The sequence below is a fragment of the Hypomesus transpacificus genome, chromosome 8 (genome assembly GCF_021917145.1).
Source record: "Hypomesus transpacificus isolate Combined female chromosome 8, fHypTra1, whole genome shotgun sequence".
Lineage (NCBI taxonomy): Eukaryota > Metazoa > Chordata > Actinopteri > Osmeriformes > Osmeridae > Hypomesus > Hypomesus transpacificus.
The window spans coordinates 9,140,770-9,162,471 of record NC_061067.1 but is presented as its reverse complement, the minus strand read 5'-3'; the positions used below and the strand labels follow the sequence as shown (position 1 = coordinate 9,162,471).

General features: G+C 44.6%; 1 protein-coding gene and 1 pseudogene across 1 annotated transcript in view; both read left to right on the top strand.

Moving 5' to 3' along the window:
• The first annotated feature begins 217 nt into the window (after positions 1-217).
• On the top strand, positions 218-4,044 carry LOC124470361 (annotated as a pseudogene).
• A 3,254-nt stretch (positions 4,045-7,298) lies between these two features.
• Positions 7,299-21,702, top strand: part of gpr158a (G protein-coupled receptor 158a) — a 42,430-nt gene continuing 28,026 nt past the window's right edge. The window contains exons 1-2 of the mRNA XM_047023974.1: positions 7,299-8,179; positions 14,860-14,965. Coding sequence (XP_046879930.1) covers positions 7,299-8,179; positions 14,860-14,965 — 987 coding nt within the window. The remainder of the gene's footprint in view (positions 8,180-14,859; positions 14,966-21,702) is intronic.

Here is a 21,702-nt window from a genome sequence, read left to right as displayed (position 1 = left end):
ATAATTGTACGGGGCATGTATGTTTTCTCTGTGGTGGGATTGATAAGTAACTCTGCTTTTGTGTCCCCCTTACCAGTCACCTATCGTAACCTACATAACCAAACAGCCTCCACCCACAGTGTTACCAACGGTCAAGTGTACCGTTACTATATAAAAAAGTGGATGGCTTTGTCCTTCTCTGAGATTTCACATCGTAGGAACAACTCCTTGTCGTGCAATGGGCTGTGAACGCACAGACTGCATTGAGAAGCCTCTGTCTCGCGTCTTTCACAAGCTGGGCCGGGTGGTCGGCTCCCATCCCGTCTGCTTTTTTGTCGTCCCTCTGATCGTGTCGGCGACGCTGGGAGGTGGATTCTACTTTCTGAAAGACAGAGAGGACAACGACGTGGAACGACAGTTCACACCCAAGAATGGACCCTCCAAGACATCTAGAGGCTTTGTTAAAGACAACTTTCCCCAGGATGATTCTTCCTTCTCGGGGCAGAGACTGCACAGTGAAGGACTCTATTCATCAGTCATCGTCGTGTCTAACAGAGGGTCCAGCATACTGACCAAAGAGGCCTTTGATGACATCATCAACCTGAACAACCGAGTAAACGACATCTCTGTACAAGTAAACCAAAAAGAGTTGAAATACGGCAATTTATGTTCAAAATCGGACAGAAATTGCGTGCCAAATGACATTCTAGAAATAATCAACTATAATGCTAGCAGAATTGAGCAGATAAACATTTCTTACCCGTTGCATGTTCTAAACTCCAAACCAATATTCCTGGGCTCTACACTCGGTGGGGTTGAAGACACAGAGAATGGTGTTGTGAAAAGTGCCAAGGCTGTAAAACTCATGTACTTCTTAGAAAATCAAGAAACAGCAGGTGTATGGTTAAAGGAATTCCAGAGGCTACTGTCGGGTGAACGTGGAACCATTAATATCAAGGTAGGTAAAGGATTGTTGAAGGTACTGACCTCACTCAGCAAATAAATCTGTGCTACATTTGTACTAAACAACAAAAACATTTAGTATGACAGACAGTATACCTATACAGACAGTACCTGGCATCTATTATGCTAGAACTGCGATTATTTCGATATTGTATGTACTTTTGATATGACATGTTCAATCTATCTCTGTCGGTGTCATAATAATGAATGGACTTTTACATGCTATGTGCTATCTATCTCTCTAGGTGTCATACTTCACATCACAATCAAGGCAGGAAGAGATTGAGAAACACACCACAGATGGAATTCCATTGTTCTCCATCACATATGGCCTTGCTATCGGCTTCTCTGTGCTATCAAACCTAAGGTGAGGAGTGACCCCATTCTGAGGGTCAAAGATTGCGCTTATGGATGCGTCATTGTTTCACTGACAGATTATATACCCAGCAGGGCTATAGCTATCACACACATTCTTATCACGCACACACACCTGTACACAGAAGCTTGCTAGATTTTTGACTCCTGTCTCTCAAATGTTAAAAATAACCTGTAACCTTCACAGAAAATCCTATACACATTACAATGGGATCATTTAGTATGTCCTTTCATCCAAAGCACAGGGTGTACAGGGGGGAGTATTTGAACCTGCAACCTCCATAATCGCCAGTCAAACACTCTACCACTGAGCTGGGTCTGTCCTCAGCTGTAATAAAGCTGACAAACTATTTTATTTCGCTTCTGATGTATCTAATGTCTGAAGGGACTCCGTCATTGTGTTAGGCTGGATAATGTGAGGAACAAGCTGTGGGTGGCAGCTGTTGGAGTCCTGTCTGCTGGCTTGGCAGTCCTGTCCTCGTTTGGATTGATGCTCTACATCGGGATGCCCTTTGTAATCACGGTGGCTAACTCCCCTTTCTTGATACTTGGTGAGAAGATTTACACACTTACATACACAAACAAACACACACACACATACATTATATACTGTAACACAAACACACACATATACTGTTTGTAAATCTGTTACCGGTATTTAGTACATACTGTAGGTTGTCTCTCCGTTTGACAGCTATTGTTGATATTTCTCAGGAATTGGCGTTGATGATATGTTCATCATGTGTCTCACTGGCAGCAGACTCAGGTCCAGGACCCCGTGGCGACCAGAATGGCCCGCACATACAAAGAGGCAGCCATGTCCATCACCATCACCACTCTGACAGACGTCCTGGGATTCTGCGTTGGCCTCGTGTCCGACTTTCCCTCCGTTCAAATGTTCTGCCTGTACACCAGCACGGCGGTCGTATTCTGCTACGTCTACAACATCACATTCTTCGGAGCTTTTCTGGCGCTGAATGGACGGAGAGAGGCCAGCAACAGACACTGGCTGACTTGCATGGAGGTTCCTGCGAGGGACGATAAAGACTCCTGTAGTGGGTACAGTATGTTCTGTGTGGGAGGTGATTATGATAAAGACACTGGGGCTGAGAAAGAACAACCAATGAATCACTTCTTTAAGAAGTGCTATGGTCCGTTGATGACAAAGCCCTGGACCAAAGCAGTTGTGGTATTGATTTATATGGGGTATGTGGCAGTTAGTGTTTACGGCTGCTTCAACATACAACAGGGCATTGATCTTCGTGACTTGGCAGCTGACGATTCCTACGTCATCACATATTATGATAACAATAGGGAATATTTCTCTAATTATGGCCCGAATGTCATGGTCATAGTCACTGAACAGTTCAGTTACTGGGATAAAAGCAAGAGGTCTGACCTTTCTGCCTGCATGGATGAGTTTAGAAGTCTACGCTTCATTGAAAGGGATCTGTTCACATCCTGGCTTGACTCTTATGAGGCCTACGGACGAGAAACCAAACTGAACCTTGAGGATGAACATGTCTTCCTTGCAAATCTGTCTTCGTTTCTCAACGCGTTCCCCGACTTCAAGCAGGACGTCAACGTCACGGACGGTTTCGTCCGAGCCTCACGCTTCTTCGTCCAGATGCGTGACATCGCCAACGCCAGCATGGAAATGGAAATGTTCAACGGTCTAAAAGACGCGGTGAAGAGATGCACCCTGGTTCCTTTAATGGCCTATCATCTTGCTTTCATCTATTATGACCAGTATGAGGTCATCGTGAGCGGCACTCTGCAGAACATTGGGGTCACCACGGCGATTATGATGGTCGTCTCTCTCCTACTCATTCCGAACCCTCTGTGTTCTCTCTGGGTGACGCTCTCCATTGGCTCGGTCATAGTGGGAGTCGCCGGTTTCATGGCTCTCTGGGATGTGAAGCTTGACTCCATATCCATGATCATCCTGGTGGTCTGCATAGGGTTCACCGTGGACTTCTCTGCTCATGTCTGCTACAGCTTCGTCTCCAGCACCAAACAGAGTGTGGATGAGAGAGTTGTTGACACCCTCTTCACCCTAGGATATCCCATAATACAAGGAGCCGTGTCCACCATTTTGGGAGTGGTGGTCTTGGCGGGGTCTAAGAATCATATTTTCCGAACGTTTTTTAAGATTATGTTTTTGGTCATGGTGTTTGGGTTGGTTCATGGTTTGACTTTTATCCCTGTGTTTCTGGGATTGGTCTCCTGCTCACATGACAACAAGAGTGCTGAGACACAGAAAGGCAATGGCTGGATATTGCAATATAGCAATAAGGTAAATGAAATCAAACCGCATAGCAAGAATGTCAGCTATGAAAACAAAGCCTTTGCAACAAATCATATTTGCTACCAGCAAAGCATCATTAGTACACAGCACACACACGTTTGTGTAACACAAACACTTTCAACCAGCAACTGGGGTACAGATCCAGATTGCCCATGACAGGAGCAAAATAATTGTAATATATTTCTGTGGCGGGCAGTAGATTTTCAAAACCATTAGCTGTTTGCTGTTTGTATTGTGTCGCTGACAACCGTTCTCATGACTAGCTGCCATAATTCTGTGAAGGTGATTGATGATACACAAATAACATCAGTACTGTATAATCTGATTTGCCACATACTATTTATGTGATGTGCACACTCTATCTAACTATGTAACTATTTTTCACCTGTTTCTTGCTTATAACAGTTGTGGCGATGTGATCTGTTCTCAACAAGTACAATGTTGTTTCAGGTTGGTTTGGGGGAACAACTACCTACAGTACTTGTTTATTATTGCATGTTGGGACCAATATAAAATAGTCATGTAAAAGTCATGACATTCTCCACATTACCATGATCAAATATAGTTTTATAATCATCAACATGTTTCTTTGGATCAATAATACCATAAAACAACAGTTCGCACCAAATAATGGATCCTCCAAGAAAGCAAAAGACCGTCAAAGACATCTCACCTGGTGGTGACATGGTCTCAAGCAACAGGCTCCACACCAGGGGAAACTATGCATCAATCATTACCTTATCCAAGAGGCTAATGTATTGGCCAAAGAAGGCTTTGAAGACATCCTGTAACTGAAAACTAAAACAAACACCACAGCTATTACCCAGAAAGAAAGACTACGTAGACGTTCTGCAATCTACGTGTGAAAGGCCTATGTTTTTTTTCGTGCTAAATTACATACTGGAAATGATTGACTACAATGCAAGCAGACCTGAGCAGACAAAGGTCACTTTGGTTGTTCAGGCTCATGCCTGTATGGAGCTTATGTCTGTATGGATCTTTCTGGGTTCAGCAGTAGGTGAGGTCAGAGCAAACATCCAAGGCTTTGTCTAGAGAGCTAGAACCTAGCGAGCACAACTTAGACAATCCTAAGACCATCGATGACACAGCAGAAGCTTAGGAAAAGGAAAGCAAGTAGATCTTATAAGTTGAGAGAATCGACCAAAACATCAAAAAAAAACAAATGGAAGTGATGCGGAATTTAGATCATAGCAGAAATCTTTAAAAAAAACAAACATAAATCATAACACCCCGAATACTTGATCTACCACAAGAAAGATTTGGGTGAGGGTGAATCAACATAAGATTATTACCATGTCGAGTCAACATCAAAAGCACATCTTGAATTACGATTCTAACATTATGCTCACAGTCACTGAAGAATTCCCAAACCTGAAGTTTATGCAAAATTGTACATAGAGAATCCACTGCTACTACATGTTCAATGGTACTGTTCCCTGTATTACCTTTCCTAAAGGTCTTGGCCTGCAGACTTCGTTGTGTCTGCTTTAGCTGTGAATTCACTTGCTGGTCCATGAACGCTGAAGGGTCCAGGTCTCCCCTGGCTCTGGTCCCTGGGTGGCCTGCAGCAAACAGGCCAGCTCCCAGCTGTCACCCTCCGTCACGCCTGTCTTCTCTCACGCTCCTATCCAGGCCAGATGCCTCCAGCCCATACAGCGTGACGGGACTGGCCTCCACACCCAGGAAAACAGAGGGAAAGAGGAGAGAGAATGGAGAGAGAATAGAGAGAGAGGAGAGAGAGAGGAGAGAGAGAGAGAATGGAGAGAGAATTGAAGAAAGAGTATCCACTAGAGGTTGTTTTTAGCTCAATTTTGCTCAGCGTTGTTCTGCAAGTTGTGTATCTGATATTGGTTGAAGACAAATGTTTATCTGTATTCCAAACACATAAATAGGAAATGTTTTGAGTTTCAGTGTGTGTGTGTGTGTGTGTGTGTGTGTGTGTGTGTGTGTGTGTGTGTGTGTGTGTGTCTGTGTGTGTGTGTGTGTGTGTGTGTGTGTGTGTGTGTATGAGTGTGTAGGGAAGGAAGAGAGGTATGACTAGGTGTCAGGGGACATGTTAAGGTGCCAAGCCTAAAGTCAAGGTATTGCTAATGTCTAGCTAAACTGAAGATCTTGGCTGTAAAGAACATGATGAAGCACAAAATGTGTTTTAAATATGCATGCGCCAGTAAAGTGTATTGGTCCATTGGCTAAGTGACACAGATATGTATTATACACGTGTAAGAGGAGACCAAGACAAACACAGCTCAGAATTTCTCTCCCCATTCTAACAACTTGATTGAGTGACACTGCTACATTGCATAACAGTGCATATGTTTGAGAACAATTTACAATATGAGTTAAAACAACCACGCCCTGGAAAAGATTTTGGATGTCACATCCAACCAAAAAGGGAAAATGTGTTTTTCTACCACGTGATCCTTCCTACACACGCTGAAGGAAAGATGAAGACGTTTGTTTTTCAACACACCACTGTTTACAGATGAGAGCCAGTGGATTAATCTGTCGTGCAGCGGCGATGAGTCATTGCTGCACAACTCACAACTTTCAACGCTGTTTGCGTTCAGTTCAGCGGTGGTGCCTTGTAAATAGGCAACAACCTGCCCTGCAAATGTCTACTATTGAAGTGGATTATATATAGTGAAAAACTTGATTTCAATCACAGGCCAGAACATCTTTAATAACCGTTCGCATTATATGCGTACGTACGCCAAACATCAACATCCTCATTTAGCCTCAGCATCTTAGAAATCCAATCCACAACACATGATTGCATCACTGCTTACAATTCCGGTATGTGTGCATTTTCTATGGTTAGGCTATAGCGTTCATGCTTGGTCCAACGTATTATTTCAAGAAACCTTTTTTAACACTTACAATTACCGTGCGAGGGACTAGGAAGGCCTATACTTTTAGGGGGTATAATCTCTGGATCAGCATTAGGCTTGTTTTTAATCACCGTTTGTCAGCCCTTGTGTAAAAGATTATTCTTCAGAGCGACAGATTCCTTGGCTGTTTTTCTCAAGCGCAGATTTCAGCACTGGACAGCTCCTTCGCCGCTCCACCTAACCAGCGCGCTGACTGAAATGATTGACGGAGGAAACGGCCATACACGAATCAAGAGCACTTTAGGAACCCTATAAGATAATGAAGGAGACGGGCTTTAAGATCGAATGGTTCCTGATGTCCCTACGGTTTAGTTACTGCTTGTTGTGGACGGAAGAGGGCGGAGTGTGTTTGTCATCCAAGTGTGAAGTAGCCTACTGACTTGATGCCTCCAATACCTGATTTTGTTCCTTTTCTATTCAGGGTGATTTGTAGGCTACTGGCAACACAGTCTAGAGGGGACGTCAACCAACTCGTAAACCAGCCTTGGACGTTCCTTGGATTGCTTTACCGCACGGATTCTATGGATGTATAAAGGCTGCAAGGATACATCAATAAGCTGAACGTTGTATATGAGAGAGAGAAAAAAACTGACGACTATATTTCAATGCAGTTGTTTTCAATTCAGCAGTCGAGCTCGGAACTTGCGTGAATATCCACAGGTGAAGTAATGTTTTTTTAACGGATACATCTATACGCTATACGGGTGGTCGTGCTCCAACACTTGATTTTCCGAGCATCAACCCCGTATTAAAGGCTTGGGAATATGGCATTCTTTCGATTATGCTTGCTGTTGCAAGTGGGATTTGTAATCGGTTCAAATTATAAATTCGCTGAGTGGTCAGAGCACGAGAAAAATGTAAGAACACAACCACCAATTTACACCACTCAAAACAAACAGCGACAAGCACATCTCCGTGCGTCTAATTCTCCGCGAGGCGCGAAAGAGCGCGCAGTCTTGCCGCAGAACCTCGAGGAGCACCTTCCCAGGGTTGTCACCGCTTTTCTACACACGGGGAATTCGACCACCTTGAAACATGCCAACTGCTCGCGGAGATACGAGCTCAGTGCTCCGCGTGCGAGATCGCCTATGCCCCCGCATTACTCAATGCACAGCGTGCTGGACACGGTAATGCACGCTACCAACTTCCTAAACATGATCCTCCAAGCCAACAGGTCCAGGGAATTGAGTCTCCGCCGAGACATTGAGTGGTATCACGCGCTCGTCAGGAGTATTGTAGAGGGGGACTCTAATATCCACCGGGCCGTGGTTACGTTTAACACAGAACCGTCTGCTGGCGGGCCCACGGTGTTTCTCCAGGCTACCAGAGCCGGAGGAGAGATAGTTCTCCAGGACCTCTCTGGCACGGCGCACCATCATCTGAAAAACCGAACAGTCGAATCAGATTGGTATCACGGTGTCAAAGATAAGAAGAAACCTAACTTCCATAAACGGGTACTGAGCCAAGATTTTCAATCAGTTGACGCTTCTCTGAAAAGGGGAGAGAGTTTTATCCCTGATAAAACCCACATGAAATGGTCAGCACCATACCTGGAGTGTGAAAATGGAAATTTCATACCACGGTGGCTTTTGACCTTATCCGCTGGTTTCTATGGACTCGACGCGGATCTTTCACCTGATTTCAGGTAGGTCTCTTGTGTTTTCACTCTAACCATTTGCTAAACTGGGAAGACCATGGCTTGCTGCTGTTCCAGTTCACATGTGGGTTTATGTAACTAACTAAAACGTTTAAAGGTAAGCATTTGCTCCTGTGTAGCTATGTGAACCGTGCAAAGTTTATGAGCTCTACTTTTCCCGTCTGACTACGCGTCATGGGAAAGCGCAGCAGGTGCAGATGTGGCCAAAAATAACCATTGATGTTGTTTTGTTGTAACGACGGAAACCTGTTGTTAACTCATTTCACAAACTCGCTCCTTTGCGACTCCTGCAACCACACATGTGTTCTCCCTTTCCAAAGAGAACACCTCGGTAGCATTAAACATGTTGAGATATAGGTTTTAAGGAGAGTAAAAATGTATGCCGATTGAAATGCGCAAGGTACAATCACAGACAATCTTCAAGGTGGCCTGCACATATATCGGCATTGATAATAAGACCTGACAAATGTCCTGGATTTTGGTTGTCTATACATTATGCATATACTCTAAGCCCACCACCACCCCTATCCAGCTTGCGTGCTTGTGATTCTGCAATGGTTACGACACCAATGCTGTACTCTCCACTCACTTGAATAAACAAGTATTCAGGCTCCACACGACTCAAACCGACATCTTAAGTATAAATATTTAATACATATAGCAAGTTGCGTGCACAATCTTCAATAAATCTTTAATAAAATACACTCCTGAGTGGCTCTCAGAAAGTCATGGATTTCAAATGAGACGACATAGAACAGTGCATAAGTCTAGTGAAGATCGGCTAACCTTGTATGAGGAAACGCTTAGTAATGGTGAACAACTAGCTTTAAAGAAAGCGCAATGAAAATTGACAAGTGAATACAATTTGATATTGATAATGATTTTAATGTCACCACTATTTTGCTCATTAATGCCTACAACAATGCAAGCGTAGTGTATAACAAGTGTACAAGCTATTTCAGAGGAATCCACAGTCACACACAGTGTGTAGGACCACAACTTTTCCTTCTCAACAAAAGCATCAGAACATAGAGTACATTGGTTCAATCTTGCCCTTTAATGACAGAACACAGTATGCTGCTGTCCTACCTGTCGGTGTTGTCAAAATGTGTTACCTCAGAGGAATTGTCACTAGGCTGGTAGCATTATGTCTCAAACCTCTCCCTCCCTCTCTCTCTCTCCCTCTCTCTTTCTCCCTCCCTTTCCCTCTCTCTCTCTCTCTCTCTCTCTCTCTCTCTCTCTCTCTCTCTCTCTCTCTCTCTCTCTCTCTCCCTCCCACTCTCCATTCATTCTCTCCCCCCCTCTCTCTGTCTCTAAGGTGTCATTCCTCTTACATTCAGGAGTTTTTTACTGCTACCCTTCAGACTGCTATCAAAGAAACAGATGCTTCGTCCTCATCCCTCTTCTTGTGCCTCACTAACTACACACACACACACACACAAACACACAAACACACACACACAGATGGACACACACACACACACACACACATATAGCCGCACCCCCACACATCCACAAACACGGCCACACACACAGATAAGGAGGATGGAGGGAAACGTCGTCTCCTCCTCCTGTGACTGCCCTTCCCAGTCTCCCCTCCAGATTAATACAATCAATACGACAATGAATTAATAATGAAAGATGTACAAAAACAACCTCGAGCCATCTTGATTCCTGCCTTTCAATGCTTCAATGGAGTCTTTTTTTAGACTGAAAATGTAGCTCACTCTCACTGAATACGAGATGTCATGGTGCTGTAGGTCTGTGGAACTCAAGCAGAGTCTGCCCAGTGTCTGCGTCAGTCTACTATCCAGCCTTTGGCATCACTTTTAGTCCATGTTTTTTCCACAAACTTTCCCAAAGATCAAACGTAAATACCCACATTACAATAGAGGTGTTACGACATAAATAGATAGACCCATAACCCCTTTCTCAAACTGTTCTGGCCTATTATCTTACATGACATTTTCCCATGAACGTGGACTTATGGTATGAACATGAACGTGTTGTGTGTCGTGTGTGAACGGGAGTGTGTGTGTGTGTGTAAACGGGAGTGTGTGTCTGTGGTTGCTGCTCATATGACGGTGTAAGAGATCCCACTTCTCGACCTCCTTCTCTCTCTTCTGGCTCAACAGCCAACAGGGAGAACAGACCAAACTGCTTGCTTATAACACTGAAAACACTGGACCTGTCTTCCAGTGCTGGCCCTCAGTACTGTGTGTGTTTTTCAGTAAGGTAGTGTGTGTGTGTGCATGTGTGTAAGTTGGGCATGTGTGTGTGTGTGTGAGGTGTGGGAGTGTGTGCTGTGGTGTTAGGGACTGAAAGGATGTGCCAATTAAGGTTGCACCTCAGTTCTTAAAGGATCATGGCTCAGTGTGCGGTAAGCGCAAGCACACACGCCAAGACACACACCAACACACAGATACACGTACACACACCACACACATACACACACACGCACAGACACACACACAACACGCATACACCCACACACACACACACACACGTACACATACACACTTACACACACCACACGCATACACACACACACACATACACACACAAGCCTGTCTATTTGTGCGAGAGAGGAGCTTCTTGCCTCAAGGAACTGCTGGTGTATGAAGAGGAGGGTGAGGAAGGAAGACCATAGCTCACCCTTGCAAAGTGGACCTTAATTGCTTTGTCTGGAGCTCAGCTGAGAGGTTGTAATTCTTTTGATTAGAGCTATCTTTCACAAAATGAATAATCCATCGTTTTTAATCTTGTGTTTTTGGACAAGCTGAAAACTAGGATTCATTATTTCTATTCACCGAGTGGAAAATGGACGATCACACCTTCCAAAAACACAAACATATTTGATATATGTGACATACAATTATATAACAGATGAGGGATATCGAATTATTAGACTGAGCTATCACTCCTGAACTAAAACACTGTACGTAACATCCTCTTCACAAACCTGTTACTGCAATGGTCAAATGAACTGCACAAGAAAAGGACAGTTCTCCTTATATACAGTCACTGTACCTGGGTATGACTTCTAATCAACAGAGGATAACATTGTCTGCTAAGTGATAAATACAGAACAAAACAAATGTGTTTTGGGCTCTGGTTTCCGTTGTGAGAAGTGGCTGTCTGGACAGCTTGACTGGCCTGGGTCTACCAGCAGTCCGTCCTGCGAGTGGAAACCCAGCGAGGAGCCAGCGGTTTCTGCTGAGCGGGAGGCCAGCCAGCCACCACGACTGAGGAAGCCCCAGAACGCCTGGGGCTGGAGGCAGTAATATCCTTCTAAACTGGCGAAATCAGAGAGGATGAAGAGGAGGAGGAAGAAGAAAAGCTACTGCTGAAATGGACTGGGAATCTCCGGTGCTGCATCTTCCAGTGTTGGGCACGTTTTTGGGTAAACGTTCTGTAGCTAATTTGCTGCGCTTTGGCCTAGTTTGAATGACGGTGTGTGTGTGTTGACAGTGTGATACTATCCCTGACAAGGTGGAGGAGGTGAAGACTCTTACAGCGAGGTAACTCGTCAACTCTCCACCTTCAATCAGTCAAATGTCTCAAGGAACTTTCCAGGCTCTTGACAAGCTCACTGTAAGAGCGTTGTTCATTCAAGCCAAAAACCTGTACATTTACTAAGATATGATCAGTAACAATGATAATCCAAGTGGTTTAATTCAAGTTGATGTGTTTGTAAATTAGATCTTCCAGAAGGATTTTTATTCATTAGTTTTCTGTCAGAGTGGCTATATCATTGATTATCACATCAGTGTGTAGACGGATAGTTCAATCCTTAAAAATGTCAAAAATACGACCATTTGAGATGCGATGGATCTTCGCGGTGTTGTCCTCTGGTTAATGGAAGAAGTTATTCTCCTACATGCCCATAATAGCTACAAAGAAGTACAAACGACATCCAGGAGAATGGCTCTAGTGCCTTATGACAGTACATTTGCCACAGGCGTTTCGTCTACTCTGATGACCTGCGACAGAACTCAATAAAACGACCCTAGTACCCAGCTGCAGGCCCCAGCCACATTAGCGTCTGCTTGTCCTGTCAGCTTAATGCATTTCCATCACGTCCATTTTCCTGGAGAAAGCAGCTGAAATCTGACATTCTGATCTTTCACAATGAGATTCTTTGACGTGAGATTGCATAAGATGTAGTCCTGAAAGCATCACATTTTTCTTTTCTTTGAAATGAATTTTTTTTTCTTTTTTTGTACCGTTTTTTATTGTTGCTAGGACTTATTTTTCAATACTTAGGCCACATATTCCAAACTCATCATACAGGGAGTACAACAGCAGTCTATGTGGGATGTGGGAAATGTTTAACAAGATTCTAATTTGCTTCATAAAAAGCAGCTAGGCTCAAGTAAAACCCGGGATGTGCATACAGCCCACAGGAAGAAGTGCTAGTTGGACTGTCTTCATCCCCTCTTTTCTCTGGGTGGCCATTCGACCGACCATGAATGGAAGATGAAAAGAAAGAGCCCTCTGACTCTGCTGCTGCCTGTGATCCAGCAGGCTGAGGGCTTCAGGGGGGGCAGTCCTCCATGAGGCCCATGGAGGTGCTCCACCCGGCTGCCCAGACCGACACTCTCCCAGTGTCGGTCTGGGTTCAGTACCTTCCTGTGTGAGGGTCTCGGGTCCCAGGCACGTCAAAGTGCCAAACAGCCTCAGCCGAACTCGACATATTTGTACTTTTTTGTTTACAGCTTGTTGATAGACAGATAGAGTAAGAGACAGAGACATAACGTTTTAGGCATACATGGGTGTGTATGTGTTCACACCAAAACACGTCGGCTTGCGAAGCTGATTAAATGTTGTTTTTTTGCGTTGTTCAAATGGAACTGTGTGTGTGTGTCAGAGAGAGAGTGTGTGCCTGTGTGTATGTGTGGTTGTGTGTGCTTGTGTTTATGGATGAACATATACTTAGATGGCTGAGAACAGACTGGGAGACTGAGCCAGCATGTTGAATGCCCTCACTGTCAGCAGCCTGGCTAACTAAAGGAGCTGCAGCTGCCAGTGAACTCAGGACAGCGAGCCATCAAATGGTCACTGGTCACTGGGTACCCTGCATTTGTGGTGGAGTATACCCCTGTATGGCTGGCTCTTACCCTTCTCAGTGATGTAACTCAATGAGGTTGAAGCAGGCATTTGTCAGAGAGGAGATCAACTGTAGGGTTGAAACAATGAAATTAGTTTTGCCGCGGGCAAGGCCAGACCCAGAGTTATTAATAACAGTAGTATAGGCTGTGTGTGTGCACACCCCCTTTCCCCGGGGAACAATGTACAACCACATGTGTGCACCTCGAGAAGTAGTCTCCCCAGCAATGATTTATGTGTGTGTGTTTGTGTGTCTCTGCATGTGTTTGAGTGAGATTGTTTTTGTTGACAAACCATCTTTATTTCCTTCATAAACAGTCTTTCCTGAAGCAGTAAAAAATAAAAATGGTACAGTAGATAGACTTACAGACACACAGATAGATGGACTGACAGTAGATACTTAGACATATATATATGAGTACTGTAGGTGTATAGTAAGTGTGCACATGCTGCATCGGTTTCCGTAAAATCTGGATTATTATTTGTCACGTTTGGAGGACGCTGAAATGTTTTGGAGAAGGTGAAGAGGAATCCCGGTTTTCTTCTTATCTCTGTTGGTATGCTTTTCAAGTCAAGCTGTTTGCAAAATCACATCAAGGTTTGCCAACAGCAGGTCTGGAAGACACCAGGTGCAGACACCTGCCCCAGATTCAAACTAAACCAGGTGGTGGAGCACTCTGGTTCTTAACCCTTACCAGTCTCACTGCAGCCTCTGCAACACCCAGTCTATTATACCTAGCTGAAGAGCCACTTAACTTGTTAAACAATAAACCGGAGGAAAAGACCATGTCCCTCTGTCACCGGTGTCTCCCAGAGAGCCCATCAAGCATCATGCTGCACCAGTGGCTAAGAAGCATGAATAATATAAGTCTGAAACACCTGCGGTTAGATGAGTAATTTAAAGATCAGCGCGCATGCAGACTCTCAGTGAATGTTAGCTGTGCTGTTGGTTGTGTGGTCTGTGGTTGGGGGATTAGAGGAAGCCAGTGTAATACAGCTTATTGAGATCCTCGTTGTTGATTGTGTGTGTGTGTGGGAGTGAGTGGATGTCAGCCAATCAATGAGCAGGCAGGGGTTTGAGTGGTATGTCACTCAGGGTGACCCCCTGGTTGTCTCTTTTCATTAATTGGGCGGCCGGGGCAAGGATTTCAATTCAATGATTTCACTCCAGTAAGTTCAATTTTCTCTCTCTCTCTCTCTCTCTCTCTCTCTCTCTCTCTCTCTCTCTCTCTCTCTCTCTCTCTCTCTCTCTCTCTCTCTCTCTCTCTCTCTCTCTCTCTCTCTCTCTCCCCCTCTCTCTGTCTCTCTCTCTCTATATATATATATATAGTATATATATATATATTTATATATATGTATCATCTTCAAGCCTTCTCCCACAGCAATTTCAGTATTTCAACTGAAAGTTACATTTTAGGCGGTAATTCCTATATATTGGATCATACATTGGATCACAGTCCTCCCCTATGCTGTACACTCTCATAATAACGCATGGTATAACGCAAAACACTTGATAACATTTAATGACAATTATTTTTACGATTGTTTCTCTGTTCCAGGGGTGTCGTCAGAGTGGACGTGAACCTGCAGGATGTTGATATCGACCAGTGCTCTCCTGACGGCTGGTTTGGTGGGACTCATCGATGTAACCTGACGACCATGGAGGTGAGTCCACACTACGGGTTCAGCTCCACCTTAGTGGTGGAGCATTTGCCTGCAAATCAAGAGGTCCCAGGTTCAAATCCCCCCTCCCCTCCCCTGTATGGTGCTTTGAAGAAAAGCTTCTGCTGAATATTTACATTTCTCTACAGACTGTTAGGAAGTGACAGTGTCCCCGTCATCATGCTGACCTCTGTGTGCCCTGCCATGTCATAAAGACTGTAAGAGGCTGTGAGTGGGGAGTCACTTTATTTGCGGCGTCACACAGTCCATGTCATGTGACACATCTTTGTCCTTAGACAGTCATCTCCCTAAGTGTGTGCCAGTGTCAGGGTAATACACAGTGCTGCCTACAAGCCTTTTCTCTTTTCCAATAGAGGCTGGAAGAGAGGATGACATTCTTTAGCTTTTTGCCCTCCAACCAGTTTTCATGGGGATGGTTTAAAAGATCTAACCTGCCGTTTTAGTGTCATCATTAGGAATGATAGATTTTCCCAGATCAAACTCCTCTATAATACATGTGACGTAATGGATGCAGTGGGCTGTTTGAATAATTAATTATTCTCTTTGTCTCAACTCCCCAAACTCTCAGCGTAGAGCGCTAAGAGGAAAGAGACAGAGAGGAAGAGATAGAGAGGAAAGAGATAGAGAGAAAAGAGAGATAGAGAGAAAAGAGATAGAGAGAAAAGAGATAGAGAGAAAAGAGATAGATGTACAGATAGCGAGACACACACACAGGGAATGATTACTTTTCAGATATATTTAAACTACTTTGTGAAATATCTGTCTCCTTGTCATCGAGCGTGCACACGTGTGTGTCTGCCTGTGTATGTCAGTCTTCCGGCCTCGCGCGCCGCATGCAGGCTTGTACTGTGCTGTGGTGTGGTGGAGATGGACGTCTGACCTTTCACACACCGTGTATCTGGCCCTCGGTATGTCACAAACGAAACAATTCTTGTGAAGGCAGGACCTCAGAAAGAGAGATGGGCACCTGTGACCGTAATCATATCTCTTCTCACACCTCGTACAGCTGTGTGGTTCTGACTGGCCGGTACCAGACGAGTGTAGGTCAGCAGTGTATCTGTTCCAGCTAGCAGCTTGCTGTTTTTGTGGAGGGGTGCTCTGTGAGGTAAAGCGAGGGTGATGAAGAGTGGATGCTTCTCCAGAGATGAGGGCTATAAATAGAACGGGGAACTGCAACGCAATCAAGGTTTCTCAGCGGTGTTGTAATGTGATAAAAACAGCATTCTGGCACCAGCTCTTTGGACGCTAACACAGATTCATTTTGTTTTATTACCCTTGCTGTTTCTGGTACACAAACAGCATACTTAAAAAAACGTTGGGGAGTTTTAAGGGGGTTTTTGTGTGTCTTTTTTGGTGCAACAGCGGAATTAGACTTCAAACACATCAGCATTAGAAAGTAGTTTAAGGAAAGTTCATGTAATTCATTTCATTCCATGAACACGTTTATCAATGTATCTTAATACTATTGTGCAATACTACTCAAATTACAGTTGAAACATTCGCCCTACATCCTACATTGGATCTCATCCCATAAGTTCCATTTTCTCTTCCTTAAATGAAACTTCTCTTTTCGGCCGCCGAAAATGGCCATCACCAGTTAATTGTTTTCTTCTGTCGGTATGATTGAGGCCCAGAAATGTTTTCTTGTTTCCTTGCTATACGCCCTGGTTGGTAGAGCTGTTAGTCCAGCCAAGCATGCAGGGAGGCCAGGGCGAGACAGGGGAGGACGCCGTGTCTGTCTGTTTCAGCAGGCGGCCAGGAGGAGACATAACAAACGAGGAAGGCTGTCGGACAGAAACACACAGACAACAAACAACAAAAGCAACATCTTTTCCTAGATATATCGCTATTTTTGAAGATCCATTCCTTATCGTCCTTCAAAAACATCTTTGGTCGACCAAGTTTTCCTTTCTTGATCATTCGTACTTTGGTTGATGTGTTTATATGTCGGTATGTGCGTGTGTTTGTTTGCTTGAGTGTTCCTGTGGGAGCCAGACTCCTGGCACGCTTACGTAAAGCATGGCTGTGTGTTTGTTCAATCTTTTTTTTATGTGTTTGTAATATCTTCCGGTTTTCAGACTTCTCAGAAAATGTATTATGATGATGAGTCGGTATGAGAATGATATTGGTCAATGATTTAGTACTATGTATGTAAACAAACATATATTTACAGAGACTAACAGCAAGGCTAAAGTCTTTGGGTAAGGCCCTTCATCAAGCTACTTCAGCCCCTGCCACCTCCTCACTCTCAAGGACAATACATTACCATCAATTTGATCACGGTGTCCTGGCTGTGAACCAAATAGCCATTAGCTTAGTTAGCAGCAAACATGGGTGAGGCCTTCTTCATCAGACTGAACCAGATCAAAATGAACTACCACATCATGAAGGTTGCTTAACATGCCTTCTATAATATCAACATGAACTATAATGATATCATACAACCCCACGTATGGTTATTAATTCACAAACACTTGCAGAAATCAAATGCATTAGGTGCAGTGTCCCAATGCTCAGTACAGGGACATTGACTGCTGTGTTTTTATGGCATCACAATGACCAGAACCTGTCATAAAACCAATTCATGTGGCCTGAATTTTTTGTTGTTGTATATTTATAGAAAAAAACCACATCTCTCACAGGGATGGTACTTGCATTAGCATGCGCCTCGGTGTACGCGGTGGCCTGGGGGCAGCATGTAACACGGCTGGATGATGAAGATGAATGTCTCAATCCATTAGCTTATTGGCCAGCAGAAGTGGTGCAGCCCAGGGGTACATATCTAACGAACCCGTCACCTAAATGATTGGGCTTGCCAAATGTTTCAACTGTGGTTAATGAAAAAATGTGCCCAGATAAAAATCTCCTCCAAAAGTACTTTATAAGGCAATTCGTTTTTTTTTATGATGTTCTGCTTCAATCGATGATGTTGAAGTTAGCTGTGACACCCCCTGTTATATCAATTAGAAGTAGTTGTTTTCACCTTGGCTCACAAGGTCGTCTCTGCCATCATCTCAATCACGCTGCGAGGTCCCTGTCCCGTCTCCTGTGTTCCTCGTGTCGCTGAATTAATAAGACAATCAGTGTTTTCTGCTGTATGACACACACACACAAACACACAAACATACTGTATGCACACACACAAACACACACAAACCTGGATAACAGTGCTTTCAGTCCTCATGGTAGGGTTTCTCTTGAGTGCTCGGAAAACGCACCAACCTTTCCACACAAACGGGCGAGAACATTAGATGCTGTTATTGACTTCATTCTGTTTTTCTGGAGGGCCCCCCTTACGAGAGCTTTATTTGCAGATGCACTGGATGCGATCTACTGTGTTCTCCTAATGCTAGCAGAGCAGAACGCAAGAAAATAGGAGCCTCTTTCTGTCTCTCCAACTGAGTCGCTGTTAATGAGATGGGAGTTTAAAGTCCGCAAGGAAATGTACTTTAGCTGAGGAGAAATCCATGGGCTAAAACACCCAAGAAGGTAGTTAAGAACCAGAGATGGACAGCTTCTTGCCAAAAGAAGTGGCAGACAGACGAAGACACTGAAAAAAATATTGAATACAGACATTTTACAATTCATTCACACCATTGTTGACTTTGTCCTTAAGGAGGACCCACAAATTACCTTTCAAAGCGAGTGAGAAAACTGCTTTTCTACACAATTATCCAGCAATTACCCTGACAGCTCACACAAAAGCGAGCCGAAAACACTTTGAGATAGTGATGCCAAGGCTGTTGCCGGCTGAATATGAAGTGGAAATGAAGTTGAAATCCTTCGGGTGGGTGTGACACTGACGCAGAATGCAGTAAATGTTACTCAGGTTTTTAAGGTTGGTCATTTTTGATGGATTTAACAGCCAGGGAGAAAATATTGCACAAACTATTTATTATTCATTATAAACCTTAATCAACATCAGGCTAATCTACAGGTAGACCTAATACTACAAAGACAATCAATGCAAAGCTACTTGTCTCACGGGAAACCTAAGCCAAATATTGCCCGGTCTAGCGTTTATTGCAAATAGTAAATCAAATAGAAGTCAATAAAAATCCTGTCTGAAAAATGAAACCAAATGTCAGTTAACAACAGATGATGCTGTGTTGCTCGATGTAGCTGATCTAGCATGCTCTCCCCAGCTCTCTGGAGTAGGTGATGTGTTTGTTGAGTGCACTGAGTTACACATGTACCCGTGAAATGTTGTGACAGCTTTCCCGCCCTAGTTCACTCTCTCCCTCAACAAGAACTATTTGATTACTCTTCCCTTCTCTCTCCCCATGTCACATCCACGCCCTCCTTTTGGTGCTCAACATCACCAGAGTACTAATCGCTGGCACCTGTACCCCGTTAACACTGACAAGCTTCTCATATATACCCCTCTGGTGGGTAGGAGTGCCTTGCTTCTGTTCTGTTTCACAGCCTTAAAAATACCCCTGGTTGTATCCTGCCTCAATGACTTCATTTCACTCTCTCACTCTCTCACTTTGTCTCTCTCTCTCTCTCTCTCTCTCTCTCTCTCTTTCTCTCTCTCTCTCTCTCTCTCTCTCTCTCTCTCTCTCTCTCTCTCTCTCTCACTCTCTCACTTTGTCCCTCTCTCTCACTCTCTCACTTTGTCTCTCTCTCTCTCTCTCCCTCTCTCTCTCCCCCTACCCCTCCCTCTCTCTGTCCATCTCTCCCTTTGCCTCTGCGCAGGATGATCCAAGGTATCTCGTTATAAATAGCAGCCTCTTTTAGCCCCACGGGGTCTCCCTAATGTTATAAACATGGCGTCATCGCATGGGAGATTGAAAAGCCGTGTTTCCTGGAGTCCAATACCAAACCACATGCACCTGCTCTGTTTCCTTTGAAACTGACAGCTTGCACCAGGGAACACATTGATGAAGCACAGTAGACATTACAGCTTGCATTTACAATGTGCTGTACGACATATCATTTACGTATTACCTTTTTTCTACGACCTTTATAAAGAAATCATGGGAATGTGCTGGACTTTAGAATTGGAACGAATGTGCTGAAGAAATAGAATGGAGAAGAATAACGCCAACCATTATTGACGTTCGTATTGTAATTTGACCCCAGCGATCGTCTTTGGTCGTCGTCCAAAATGGACCTGCCTCAAAACTACATCTCCCACAATCCAAAACACCTACACTGCGGCAGAGACAAAAAGGCTCCATGCAGAGTTTGGGGCGTTGATGCCCAGGACACCTCTGCATGTAACTCTGGTCTGGGGCCTTGTCTGTACAGGCCCTCCGGTCTTCCTAACCAGACTGGTGTATGATGTGGAAGTCTGAAACTCAGAATGAACATGGAAGCTCTTTGAAGACAAGCAGACGCACCCCAACAGACCTGTGTGTAAGTGATGCAGTAACCCAAGCAGAGATTAAATAACATTTACATTTTAATCATTTAGCAGACGCTCTTATCCAGAGCGACTTAGAGTAAGTACAGGGACATTCCCCCTGAGGCAAGTAGGGTGAAGTGCCTTGCCCAAGGACACAACATCATTTGGCACAGCCGGGAATCGATCTGGCAACTTTCAGATTACTGGCCCGGTTCCCTAACCGCTCAGCCATCTGACTCCCCTATAACACAAACAACATTCAGCCGGAGTAGTGTCGGTGGATGGGGTGTGTAGGGCAGCATTCAGACACCATCCATCCTGTGGGATTTCAATTGCTTTGTTGGAGGAGATTAGCCTGGGATTACAGCCCCATACCGTGGGTCTACGGGACTGTAGTTACGGCCACATCTGGTCCAGAGAGAGGTATGTGTGTGTGTTTGGTAGGGTGGCTGGAGAGATGGAGGTGAGCACAGATAATGAGCCCTGAGGTGAGAGGAGGAGTCTCGTCTCTCTCTGCCTGGTTGTGAGGGGTGGGAGCTTCATGATATCAGGTTATCTAGTTACTGAAGGCCTCTCTGCCATACTGCTGGGACTGTCTGTCACACGATTGTGTGTGTGTGTGTGTGTTTGTGAGTGTGTGAGTGATCCTCTGCTTTTCTTCATGCCCCTGTGACTAACATCGAGACACACACAGACTGTGTGTGTGTGTGCAAGGCCGTGTGTGCAGTTCCACATTGCCCAGCAACAAGTTTGTTCATCTCAGTCTCTGTCCATAGGGCATATTTATGGTGTGTCTATGATTTAGCATCATTGCATATGCCTGATTTGTGTTTGTGATGGCGCTGTGTGTGTGTGTGTCTGCTTGTGTACGCTTGCCAGAGAAATATGGGAGTCTGGGCTTGTGCCTGTGTTTGTCTGCCAGTCTTTGCCTGGTGGGCTGTTTAGCTCCCTACAGGCCTGTGTGTTTATCTCAGTGGCGTTTAGAAGCTGGTCATTGGACAGCAACCAGGGCATGGTCCTCCGGAGGGGGGCTGCTGTACCCAGCCTGCTCCCTCACTTAACCCTGCTCTCCAGGCCCCCGATCTGGCTGCCTGTCCCTTGCAGCTCTGCACCAGGCTGGTCCCCAGGCTTGGTGTGTGTGTGTGTGTTTATGGTAATGTACTGTATCTATTAAGAGGACAGTACTGTGTGTGTGGAAGCTTGCTGGATGTAGATGTGAAGTGTTGAAGTGGGCAGCAATCTCTCCTGCTGTTTTCTATGGAACAAACCAAACAGGCCTATTTTCCTTATGCACACACGCATGGACACACACACGTACTCACACATGTACACACCCATGGGCACATGCACGCCCACAGACATGGGCACA